General features: G+C 37.1%; 1 protein-coding gene across 1 annotated transcript; it reads left to right on the forward strand.

The window, feature by feature from the left end:
• Positions 1-8,583: 8,583 nt before the first annotated feature.
• LOC120517495 lies at positions 8,584-12,721 on the forward strand. Its single transcript, XM_039739857.1, has 5 exons — positions 8,584-8,718; positions 10,066-10,187; positions 11,007-11,098; positions 11,270-11,649; positions 12,299-12,721. The coding sequence occupies exons 2-5, from the start codon at positions 10,132-10,134 to the stop codon at positions 12,425-12,427; spliced, it is 657 nt and encodes a 218-aa protein (XP_039595791.1). The 5' UTR covers positions 8,584-8,718; positions 10,066-10,131; the 3' UTR covers positions 12,428-12,721.
• Positions 12,722-13,344: the final 623 nt, after the last annotated feature.

A 13,344-nucleotide genomic window follows, 5' to 3' on the forward strand; every position in this document is an offset into this window, starting at 1 on the left:
TCGTGACGTCATGATTTGTCCGCTGGTGGAAGTGTAAACCGCCTGAGTCACGAGCTATTTTATTCATCATTCTCGTTCATGAGTTGCACAATTCGCATTCATTTGTGATTTTGTAATGTAACATTTTATTTTAATTCTGTATTTTAAATGTGTTACCAGGCTTTGTGAACGGAAATAGGGCAATGGCATATGAATTATCATGTTAAATACATAGTGAATTATATATTTATGTATAATTAATCATATATTTATAGGTAACGAATTAAATATAAATTAACAAGCAAATTAATTGAAACAAAAAGAGATCTTACTCTGCTGGGCCCTTGAGCAAGGCCCTTAACCTTCAATTGCTCCAGGGCGCTGTACAATGGCTGACCCTGCGCTCTGACCCCAAGGGGTATGCGAAAAACCAAGTAATTTCCTTTGGGATTCATAAGGTATAAAAGTATGAATAAAGTATTAATAAAATATGCTCACATCTAGGGTTGCCTGACATCCCTTATATACTGGACATGTCCCATATTTGATAATTTTGTCCCCTGTCCTGTACTGACCACGGACATCCAAATGTCCCGTATTTGTTCATTTTAAAATTTCGTAATAAAAATATATTTTTACTACCTTCTTATGGTACTTAGTTTTAACTTTATAAGTAATTATACTTCTTTTCTCAGATTCTCTGGATGAAAATAACCCAAATGTATTAAAAACATAAAGCAAGGATTTCAATGGATTATGAGGAAAACAAAAGTAAAATCATTTGAAAATTATTTAATACAAGCTAAAAAAAAATTCTGTAAAAGTGAAATCATTTGAAAATATTTATTTAATACAGACAACAGAGAAATATTATTTAATACAGGCAGTTAGAAAAAAGTGAGCATGGCAAGTAGTAACAACACACTTTGTTGACACTATGTTGCAATGTGGATACAGAACTTTGTTTTTAACTTCTGTCTCTACTTTTATATAATATATTGATCTGGGTGCCACTTTGTGTCTCTGCCGCTCACATTGTCGGGGAGGAGGAGGAGGAGGAGGAGGCTGAACGCATGCTGAGGAGATGCGGTCTGATCAGCTGCTCTCTTTCTGCTGCTTGTTCTGCATGTCGCGCTGTGCGTTGATCATTTATTTTGTCTCACTGCCTTGTCTCGCTTGACCTCGAATTGTCTTCCAAGAAGATCAAGTATCGTCTCCTTCCAAGATTTTTTTTTTATAATAGAGAGATGTAGAGAGAGATTTTAAGAGTGTCCAGTATTTCTAATTTTCTAATCTGCCAACCCTACTGAAGTCAGTACATGATATGACCTCCTGTGCTCTTGAGAAGCATCTGAATGCGATTTGGCATGGAATCCACCATTTCTGAACAGACTTGGAGGATTTTGGGGTCTGAATCATATTTTCCATGGTTGTGCAGTCTATTCCACAAAGTTGTTGCTTACACATAGGGCTTAAAGACCACCCGCGGCCCCTGATTGTTTTGATCTTGGGCCGTGTGGTATAACATTAGCAATGAAATTCCACTAATAGAACAACCATGAAATCCCAATGAACACCACTCTTCAATTTTATATACATGTATAACTCACACAAAACCCCAAGAGGGAACACCCCCTCGACAAGCTCTCAACCCAGCTCTTAAAAATGTGTAACACAGTGAGTGAAAGTTTGGGGGTGAGACAGTGACCATTCCCTAGAAATGCCCCTGGCTGGCTTCACATTTATATTATTTCACATGTCAGCTGTGCTTTTGGGTTATGTTGGGTTTTTAGGACTTTATCACACTGTGCCATGCCCACAGAGTTTCCAATGAACTCCTTAGTATTTTGGTGTAGAGCCTGGCCTGACTCTGTGCTTTATTATACAGTGGCACTCAATTTTGATGTGAACACCAGGATGACTATCCTGTAGAAGATTGTCAGCTGAAGTGCTGCATTCGCCTCAATCAAAAATAAGAAAAATATTTATTTCTATAGCACATTTTCATACAATAGATGTAGCTCAAAGTGCTTTACAGGAAGAATGAAGAGAAAAAAAACAAACTATGAAAATAAAATTAGGCAATTCTAATTAACATAGAATAAAAGTAAGATCCGATGGCCAGGGAGGACAGAAAAAAAAAAACAAAAAACAGACGGCTGGAGAAAAAAAAAAATCTGCAGGGGTTCAGAGGCCACGAGACCACCCAGCCCCCTCTAGGCATTCTACCTAACATAAATGATCTCAATCAGTCCTCATGGTATTCAGGGTTCACATGGAAGAACTTGATGCTGACGGTCATGTGGACCTCTGGCCTTTAATCGTTCAATGTAGGGACATCACGGTGCTTTGATCAGGTGGTGGTGGCACAGATCACCACAGAAAACCAGAAAAAGACCACTTCTTTTAAGTTTAGCTCTTGGAATTCTAAGCAGACCCTCATTTTAAGATCTAAGGTTACGATTTGGAATGTAAGGTGAAAGGCATACCAAAATACAGGATGGAGCGAGATTATTTAAGGCTTTGTAAACCATAAGCAGGATTTTTAAGTCAATTCTAAGTGGCACAGGTAACCAGTGTAGTGACATCAAAACTGGGGTGATGTGTTCAGATTTTCTTTTCCTAGTTAAGATTCTAGCAGCTCCATTCTGCACTTGTTGCAAGTGATTTATGTCTTTTTTGGGTAGTCCTGAGAGGAGTGCGTTACAGTAATCTAGTCGACTGAAAACAAAAGCGTGAACTCATTTCTCAGCATCTTGCCATGTTATAAGAGGTATATTTCTTAAGTGAAAAAATGCTGTCCTAGTCATCTGATCAATATACAATATAAAATTCAGGTCACACTCAACAGTTACCTCTAAATTCTTTACCTTCATCTTGACGTTTAATCCTAATACATCAAGTTTATTTCTAATACCCTCATTATATCCATTTTTGCCAATCACTAAAGCCTCATTAATCAGGGACATGCACAAAGGGGTGAATGTGGTGGCTCAAGCTCCTGCCCCTTCTCCTTTGTTGGCCAAAGTACCCTTGTCTCCTGTTAGGAGTGCATGCCTCCCTTACGTAGTAAGAAACCAAGAAAAATCAGCAGTAAGCAACGTGCCTTGTTAACAAGGGCCCTTTTTTTTTTTTTTAACGACTACCAAGTTCCTGACACAAAAGTGGCCTTCCTGTCTGCTGTAGGCCGCCACACCCTCTGAAGCACAGAGACACCCAGTCTCAGTGGAATTTTATGGAAAAAATCATCCATGTTTAAGTGATACAACAAAATTGTGAAGGTTCATTTATCTGCAAACCTTCATATATGTCATCTCGCTTCGGTTTTTTTGTGATCAAATTTTTTATGATAAAATGAAAAAGGTGTGCAGTAAAAGGAAATTTGACAGTAATTGCTTTTTTGGGTTGTGTAAGAACAAAAACAACAACCACCACCTAACCCACCTGAGACAGCTACCTAAACAGAAACACAATAAAAAGAGGTGAGAGGTAAATTGCCACTTACACACACCATGCAGGAGCACACAGCAAAGTAAGGAAAAGAAGAAAAAGTGGAACTGCACCTAACCAGCTGTTTACTAACTGGACAGCATGAAGCTGATTAAGGGCAGGAGGCTTCCAGTGAGAGGCTAAAAGAAATTTAGCTGCAGTGGTTACAGCCATTTAAAGCTCTGCTGCAAGACTTAACGATCTGGGTGGAGAAGAACTTGAGTTCACAACAGCCTGGTGCCAGAGAGCTCAGCTGTAGCTGAAAGCCATTTTCAAAACATGTAGAGGAATCTCACAGCACAAATACTGTATGCTAGACTTACACCAAGGGCAGGAGGAATTAGAATTGCCTCTGGACGCAATATTTAGGACACAATAGTCAAATAAATGAGGAGTGTGGAGGTGCCATCTCGGCAGCGAACCTCGAATTCATCTATGTTTCAGGACTTCTCATCTGAAGGGGATTTGATACAATGGGGCCAACGATAAGAGAAAGAAACAGAAATGAAGTTGAGAAATAAGGGAAAATATACTATGTTTTTATGGGAAGCCCAGAAGGAGAATGCTTTGAAGGGTAGTCCCAGATCCATACTGGCTTTAGAGTAAAACAAGGTGGTATATATAGTGTAAAATCTGGGATGGAGATATCTTCATCAGACCTGTCCTGGATCAGAGTGGAATAGATGGCTTCTTGGGATTCCAAAGAAATGAAGACACCAGAGACCTTGTAGATTATCAGTGGTTGAAAGGAGTAGAAGAGTGGAATAGCATTGAGCTTAGAAAGTTCATTCTGAAGAGCAAATTCATTTTTAATAATTGCCAGTCTGGACTGAAATGAGATGGGGAGGTGGGACCAAGAGGATAAGGAGTCTCTAACATCCTTCAGAACTATAGATGTCCATTGCCAGATTTATGAAAGACACCATCTGAGGAATGTGGAGAGATGGTAGAAAGAATTCCTTTGGAAAAGAACAGATTTAAAACAGTGAAACTGATAGCTGAGCAGGGCATCATAAATGTTAAAAAGGTCAAGGTCCGCAGTGGCATTATGAAAGTAGAACTTCATCAGCATACAATGAACCTCTTTGAGGTATATCTTAAAACAATATGAATTGTGGAGAGCTACTGCCAGAGAGGCTAAGGAGAGAATAAAGAGAAGTGGAGAAAGAGGGCAATATACAGAATTACAGGTACTGTTTTAAAAATAAAGAGCTACTATATAGTATCAGGGATGAAAGGTGGTGGTCTTATCTTTTCTGTGCTGGCACTCAACTTGTATCCTCCTGTCTATTTACCTGTGACTTTATGATGAGTCACATCACCAGTTTAATCAATAAAAATACATTTTCTGTGAACATTATCATCATTTGCTTGAATTACTAATAACAATGAAAATGAGCAACTTCTCTCTTAAAGGGTAAAAAAAGAAGCTAAAGAAGTGGTTGACTAAGAAAGTTCTTCAGGTCTTTACATGTGCTAAATTAATGCAGGTGTACAACACAACGTCTTTCTGGATGAATGACAGTCTTGTACACTCAGTGCTCAAATACTAATGGAGGCTTTACTACAGACTGGCTGGAGAGACCACACGAGCCATAGCCAGAGCAGAACTTACTTTTTGTAGAATGCTGTACCTGGAAACAGACACCATAATTGAAGACCACTATCCTCCTGCTGCCTTCATTTGACCAGTACATGGATATAAAAGACAACTCTTCCTTACTTTTCAACAGTATTATTCTTCAATCCATTTGATCCTTGACACAAACGTCTTGTTGAAAATGCTTAAGTGTTGTGAGCTTTGTGTTGCTGTTATCCATCCATCCATCCATTTTCTAACCCGCTGAATCCGACTACAGGGTCACGGGGGTCTGCTGGAGCCAATCCCAGCCAACACAGGGCACAAGGCAGGAACCAATCCTGGGCAGGGTGCCAACCCACCGCAGGACACACACAAACACACCCACACACCAAGCACACACTAGGGCCAATTTAGAATCGCCAATCCACCTAACCTGCATGTCTTTGGATTGTGGGAGGAAACCGGAGCGCCCGGAGGAAACCCACGCAGACACGGGAGAACATGCAAACTCCACGCAGGGAGGACCGGAAGCGAACCCGGGTCTCCTAACTGCGAGGCAGCAGCGCTACCACTGTGCCACCGTGCCGCCCTTGTGTTGCTGTTATGTAAACTGTTATTATGTGCCTGCTAAAGACTGTTATTTTTTTTATTTTATTGTTTTTCTTTCTGCTTATTTGAGAAAGTATGTCAGTAAACATTTGCTACTATGCTTGCAACAATACACAAACTAAAACGAAAGAGTCAGCTAATACTTTGATAGGGAGACGTCATTTAATAAGTGCAGTTGGCAGGACACGATGCACAATCAATACACACGTGGTGGGCCTTATTATAGAGATGAGCTAATAAGTGACTGTGGAGAAGAAAGGGGAAGCTATAAGGGCAGAAAAAATGTAGGCTTGAATTCATTATTTTTGTATGTGGGTGGCAGGGGTTTAATGTTCTCACCTCAAAAAGGACAGAGAGCTGGGCAGATTTCCCAGTTAGACCAGTACCTCTTTAAGTATTCCCTTTGAAATCTAAGCAGCTGGACACAATCATGAAAATCTTTTTTTTCCTTTAAAGCTTTTAACTTTCTTCTTCTTTATGTTTCAGGTAATTCTGCAGAGTGTTATTGTTTTTTTAATCTGATCATTTCTTTCAGTTCTTCTATAGTATATAAAAAAATTCCTATAAAACACAAATTTAATGTTAAGCAAGTGTGATGACGTGTTATTGTCTCACAACTCCAACAAACCCTGTCACTACCTATGAGGTGTTAGTCCATTCTCCTTTTGTCTCTGTGTTGGATCTTTTCCCATATTCCCCTGGGATTAGGTTGACTGGGAACTCTGAACTAGCTAGTCTGGTTAAACAATGAGGATAAATGCACTTACCGGTGTGCCCTGTGGGCTTCTTTTTTGACAAGTGCAGTCCTATACTGGAATAAATGGGTTTAGCAAATGAAGGAATGAATGGATTGATGGTTATTATGTGCAGTCTTTATTAGGAGCACCTGTACATCTGCTTATCCGTGCAATTATCTAATTAGCCAATTGTGGCAGCAGCTCAATGCATAAAAGCAGGCAAATACAAGTCAGGAACTTCATTTAATGTTAAAATCAAACATCAGAACAGGAAAAATGTGAACCTGGTGATTTCATCTGTGGCATAATTGTTGGTACCAGATAGGTGGCTGTGAGTATTTCTATAACTACTCATTTTTTGGGGGGGATTTTCACACACAGCAGTCTTTTGAGTTTACCCAGAATGATGCAAAAAAAAAAAAAAAAAATATCCAGTGAGCAGCAATTCTACAGGCAGAAGATCCTTGTTGATTAGAAAGATCAGAGGAGAATGGCCAGACGGGTTTGAGCTGACAGAAAGGCTATGCATACTCAGATAACTGCTCTGTCCAAATATGGTGAGCAGAAAAATGTTTCAGAATACACAACACATCATACCTCGAGACTGAAGACCACATTGGATTCTACTCTGCCTGCCAAGAGCAGAAAGCTGAAGCTGCAGTGGGCACAGGCTCACCAAAAGTGAACAGCTGAAGACTTAAAAAATGAAGCCTGGTCTGATGAACCTCAATTTCTGCACACACAGCAAGGTCAGAATTTGTACTCGACGTGTCTTGTGTCAACAGTCCTGGCTGGTGGTGGTGGTCAAGTAAAGTCAAAGTCAAGGCGAACATTATTGTCATCTCACCCATATACAAGTATACAGAAGCTCAGGGTCCACAGTGTAACAACATGAAGTGCAAATAAAAAATTTAAATTAAATTAAAAATAGAATTTAAAATAAAAACACAAACAAGTCAAGACATTGTGCAAAGACAAGACAAAGAAGTAGCAACAATATTGACGTGTAGTAAGTAATATGAACATTGATGCAATGTATGGTATTATGCAATCTAGGTACACAAATATAGTCAATAAATATGTAATATAATAAATGAATAATAGATATAGATAATACAGAAATGATCAGTGTATGGTAATAGTTGTTTAAGACGTGTGTAAACAATGACAGGTCAGAATGTTTCACAGCAGAAGGATATCAAGAGTGTCCAAATACTTAAAGGTCAGTATGAGATTTTCAGTTCTTTTCTACTCGTCTTTTCAGGAAAATGGCCTGCATGTATAAAAGTTTTGTTTTTAGAGGTGGTTGAGGCCGTGTGGAAGATGCCAGGGGACAGCATGGTGTTAAGGTGTCTGATAGCTTGGGGGTAAAACCTCTCCTGCAGCCTGGCAGATCTGGCTTTGATGCTGCAGTTTCTTCTCTTGGATGGCAGAAGTGTGAAAAGTCCATGTGAGGGGTGTAAGGGGTCCTGCACAATGCTGCAGTCCTTGCAGACACTGCATTTGTAAAATATGTCCTGTAGTGAAGGGAGAGGCACCCCAGATAATGTTCTCTGCTGGTAGTTGTATGAGGAATGTTTTCTTCTCACACTTTGAGCCTGTCATCACTTGAATGCCGCAGCTTGTTTTGAGTGTTGTTGCTGACCATGTGCACCCCTTCATGGCCACAATTTACCCATCTTCTACTGGCTACTTCCAGCAAATTAATAATGCACCATGTCACAAAGCAAAAGTCAGCTCAAATTGGTTTCATGAACATGATGATGGCAAATCTGCAGAAACTGCACGATGCAATCATGTTAACTTGGACCATAACCTCGGAGGAATGCTTCCAACGTCCTATCCCATCCATGCCATGAAGAACTGAGGCTGTTTTGAGAGTAAAAGTATTACCTACATGGTATTAGTATAGTTTACCTAATCAATTTGTGAGCGTATATATACGTACATATATAAAATAGTAATTACTTAAAGCAACTGATGCGATTTTCTTTATTGCAATTATTCTTATCTGACCATGCTAATACATTGACTCCTGCTTGTAAAACGATCCCACCCACATTCCAGAATCCAATTGGTGAATAAAAATGATTGACGTAAGCGCAAAACCCTCGGGCAGGGAGTAGGCGGTTACGTGTGCGACGCTCAGAAATTTAGCTCGTTGACTTCCGTAAAGAAGACATTTTGTAAAAAGACCTCGCAGACGAGAAGAATGTTTTATTTATCAATATAGAAAGATATAGCTATCTATCTATATTGATAAATAAAACTATAGATAGATAAATATATCTGTCTATATTTATAAGTAAAACATTCTTAAAGGTAAGATTATTTTTATTTGTATAAGTAAAATATTCGTAAAGTAAGATTATTTTTTAAGTGTTTAACTTGCCAATAAGGTTATACTATCGTGACTTAAAGTATTTATCGTGAAAAAGAACGGAGTTTATCAGGGCGTATTTTATATATATATATATATATATATATATATATATTCCCGCGAAGGACTGTCGTCATATATGTAGCCAGAGCCCACTATTTTGTTATAGAATGTTTAAAATTCACGCTATATGTATTTGTTTTAATGTTTCATGTTGTTGCAAACAGTTGGCTTACTTTCTTAATTTAGTTTTCTCCGATTATTTTTATGTTCTTTTTGCAATCCGGACATTGCGCGGAAACAAATATAATGGCGACTCTGGCAGTGGGCCAGATTATTCATAACGAAATTTAACACGCCCTTGTGTATGACAGTAGGAAGACAACAGACAGTGATTGGTGGATACTCAACATCCAATCGTGTGGCAGTTCTGTAATCTGGCCGGCATTTTGATTGGCTGCACATACTAAACGACTGTCCTACTGAATTCCATTCCTGTAGGACGTTTGTTATTGTTCTTGCTTCGTTATGAATAAAAAAAAAAGCATAAGACGGGATGTCGGAGCCTGTATAATCCGATCAGAAAACGGTTTCACTGTTGTATTCCAATTTTGATTCATGTTTAGTTAGCTTGACTAATCCCTTTTCTCTCTTTTTTTTTTTTTTTTTTTTTTTGGTAAATTGAACAGCAAATCTGTAGCGGCGTAATTTCTGACATACTGAAACGCTGTTTTTAGGTTAGCATTACGTCGCAACCAGGGTAGCTTTGATTTTTTTTTATGAATTTCCTCGCAGGGAACCACCCATCCCAAGGGCGCCATGACAAACGTCCGACCGGAAAGTTTATGTTTAAAGTCTTAATCTCCGAGCACAGTGACGCACGATTACACATCTCGTAGTGTTCAGGCACTTCGGTATTCTCGTGACTTGCTTCCATTGTGGTATGTTTGATGCACCAGTGGTATGGTCCTCATACGCATATTTACAGACTACGTTAGAATTCTTTGCACTCTGTGCCATGTTCTGTAACGTGTGGTAGCTTTAATTTTGCGAAACTGCAGATTGAATGTAATGCCACAGTTCTGTAATTGTATAATTACAACAAATATACAGTTGAAAATAAACCTTTTAAACAGTTGTTTGATTTGAAAGATTGTCAGACCATAGTGTGCGTTTATAGGTATTTCTTTCCTCATGATGGACAAATTAAGTTTTATCTATCATTGTTAACATACTCCTGTCATTATTTAGTTCAAAATGTACTAATGGAAATACATTTTGTGTCTTAGGTCGCACCAGGAAGCACTTCTGTTTATATCCCAATATACTTTTGTTTTATTACTGCATTGAAGAACATGTCTAATATGCATGTAGCTCACATTCAGAAAAACATTTGGCCTATCCCAGCAAGGTGAGTTCAGTTATCTCTTAAGAAAAAATTTTTTTTTTTTTTTTTTGAATGAGGTAATTTATTTTTATTCCCAGAAACGGTTGTCTGTTTTGATATTGCTGAATAATGACATTAAATAAAAAACATTGTTGAAATTAAATCTGCAGGAAGTTTTAAAAGAGTTGGTAAATGAATTGGCTGTATGCTACCCTAGTCACATTTATGATAAAAACAATAATTTAACACTGCTGGTCCAGTTTGAATTAAACTAATATGCCTCTCATTTTAATTTTTGATTTTGAATTGCAAAGTCTTTTTTTCCCCTCAAATGGTAAAGCCAAAAATACTTTGCATTTAATCTGTTTGTTAGTCTTGCCTTCCATTATTTTTTCTTAACACAAGATTTGAAGGTAGGCCTACATGGGTTTTCTTCTTTGTCTTGCAAGATATTGTCCAGAATACTTTTAAAATTGTGTTTTGTTTACAGTTTCATCCATCACTATCTTCATGTTCATCCACGAATAGCCATGTAACAATATGCTTTACTTGTCATATACAGAAACAAAGTCACACTTCTTGTATTTCTTTTTGAAACTTAAAGAACAGTTTAACAAAACCCCAAATCATTTACATTTACATGCAGATTGACAGAATTGATTTTTATCTGAAATATCACTAGTTTTTAAACTTTTTTTTTCACCCATAATTACAATTACATGGCATGCTGATGAATGCTAAAGTAACATAAAAGGACAGTATGTCATAGATACGTTAGTTTTACTTAATTATATTTAATGCCTCATGTTTTATAGTATTGTTTGTACTGTATTTGCCTTATAGGGGAAAGAGGAATGATTTTGATGATCACAACAAAGATGACAGAGATTCCAAACAAGTAATAAATGATTTCTGTAAGCTTACACTATGCTCTGGTAAGTTTTAAATTATAAAAAAAATATTAGAAAACTTTTCAATTTTGACATTTCTAACCACCTAAAGTTTTAATGAACTGTTGATTTTGCTGCATATATTTTTAATATATTTTGAGTAATTCTGAACTCTTTTTCTAAACTAGAAATGGTAAAGTGTTTTTCCTTTTATAGACTATCTTGACCAAGTATCTCAACTTGTGCTGAAACACAGAGGAAAACAAGTGCCCTTGAAGATTTTCGGAGGATTACCACTGGAAATAGGTATTCTTGATGACACTGTGCTTTTTGGACGAGAAGAGATGCTGGAAGCTTGGAGTTGTTTATACCTGCCACAGAAAGTGAAGATGGCAGTGCTTGGTTTTGTTGATAACCTTCCATCCATGGCTCTAGGACTGCAGTGTATAGTATTAGCTTGTTCTGATGGTTCAGTTTATGTATATGAAAATGAAGAATTGCACCATTTGGGAAAAAGCTTGAAGAATTTCTTTACTGATGTGCCTCCTTCTCTTCCAATTAAAAGTTATACTTACGGGGAATATACAGAGCCAGAAGTACGTGTGTGGTTTTTATTGTCACATTTTTAACTTCAGTTAATATATAAATATATTAATTAGGGAAAAGAATGTAGTAAAGAGTTTGAATATTTTTATTATAAATGATGATGGTAACCACGATTATATTTAAGAAAAAAATCAAATTTCACTGTACTTTGCATATATCACAAAAGTACTACTGTCACCTTTTATATCCATGGATTCAATGAACTGCAGATTAAAAATAATATGGGACATAAACCTGGAATTTGCTTGGTTATGCAAGAGATTAGTGTAAAAAGTTTTTAAAAGGATAAAGAGAAACAACATTGGAATTGGTATTGGAATGGGCTGATCAAGTAACTTGAAATTTGTGAATGGCATCTGTCTTTACAAACCTGATCGAATTTTCTGTAATTGCTGGTTATCACATCATCTCAGTAATCTTACTGACATGGTAGGAACTGCAGACTATTTTTATTTGTCTATGCAGATGAACTGTCTGAAAGTATATCAATATTAGGTACAGATAGAAACTAAATCCACAAGACATCTTTTATAAAACAAAAACTGATGCTTTAAGATGCTAATTACAATTTTTTTCATAATTAATGAAAAAGTGCAGTAAATTCTTTATTTTTTAACTAGTCATTCCTTTATTTTTTAGTCAGAAGAGGAGTATCTAAAAATTCTCCAAGAACAAGGATTGTCCAAGATTGATGAAAGTACCAGACTATTTGTTAAAAGCAAAGAGAAGGAATTTTGTGAACTGATGGATTTCTTGGAAGACCTTTAATTGCCATGGTGTCACTTTGTTCCTTTGTTTCATATTTGTAAATATGAACCTTGTAAAATGAACAATGACTAAAGTTAATGTAATATAATACTAAGTGGAATATATTGCATCCTGATTTAAGGGTAAGTCGGACATTGTTTTATTCTGAATTGGGATTCATTTTAAGGGTAAGTGTTTGTTTTTGTCTCCCACTCTCCCCTGACTTATTTTTTCACAATATGGTATACAATAACTTGCTATGGTAAATTATTTTTAAGCGAGACATATATATTCTCAGTTTAAAAAAAAAAAAAATGTGTGGCTTTTCTAAATTGGAAATGAGACATAAACTCAGGATTACAAAAGTATGGTTCAGTGATGAGTCTTCATAGTTGGCCACACTGATATAAAATGACAAACTTATTTTTCTAAATACTAGAAGAAAACACTTAAGAATTCAAATCACTGTGAGAAAAATAACTACAGAATCCACAAAACAAACCACAAGAAGGCCATACCCTCTCCACAGCCTAATATTTTTTACTTATTTTTTTATAATTGACAGAATCTCGTAGTTCTCCCCTATACCCAACAACATGGATACTCTGCTTTGCATTGTGCTCACAATCTCGCACTGATCAATGCTTAAGAATATTCTTTGTTTAAAGATTAACTAGGCTAGGAGAAGATGTGTCTGTCCAGGTAACGCTCGGGTCTGATGCTTTCACAAGACACGCCTATACCATTGCCTGGGAAACATTTGACGCTAATGCTTTTGGCATGCTTTTTGAAAAACCTTGGTTTTTCTGCAGTACTGTCTACTACATTGCCCGAGTGACGCTTGGGACTTACGCTAAGCTGGTTAATACTTCCAGAAAAATCAGCGTTGGTCATAAACTGGAAATACTGTTCTCGTGGAATTGAGCTTTTAAATTGAA

The sequence above is a fragment of the Polypterus senegalus genome, chromosome 17 (assembly GCF_016835505.1).
Source record: "Polypterus senegalus isolate Bchr_013 chromosome 17, ASM1683550v1, whole genome shotgun sequence".
Classification (NCBI taxonomy): domain Eukaryota; kingdom Metazoa; phylum Chordata; class Cladistia; order Polypteriformes; family Polypteridae; genus Polypterus; species Polypterus senegalus.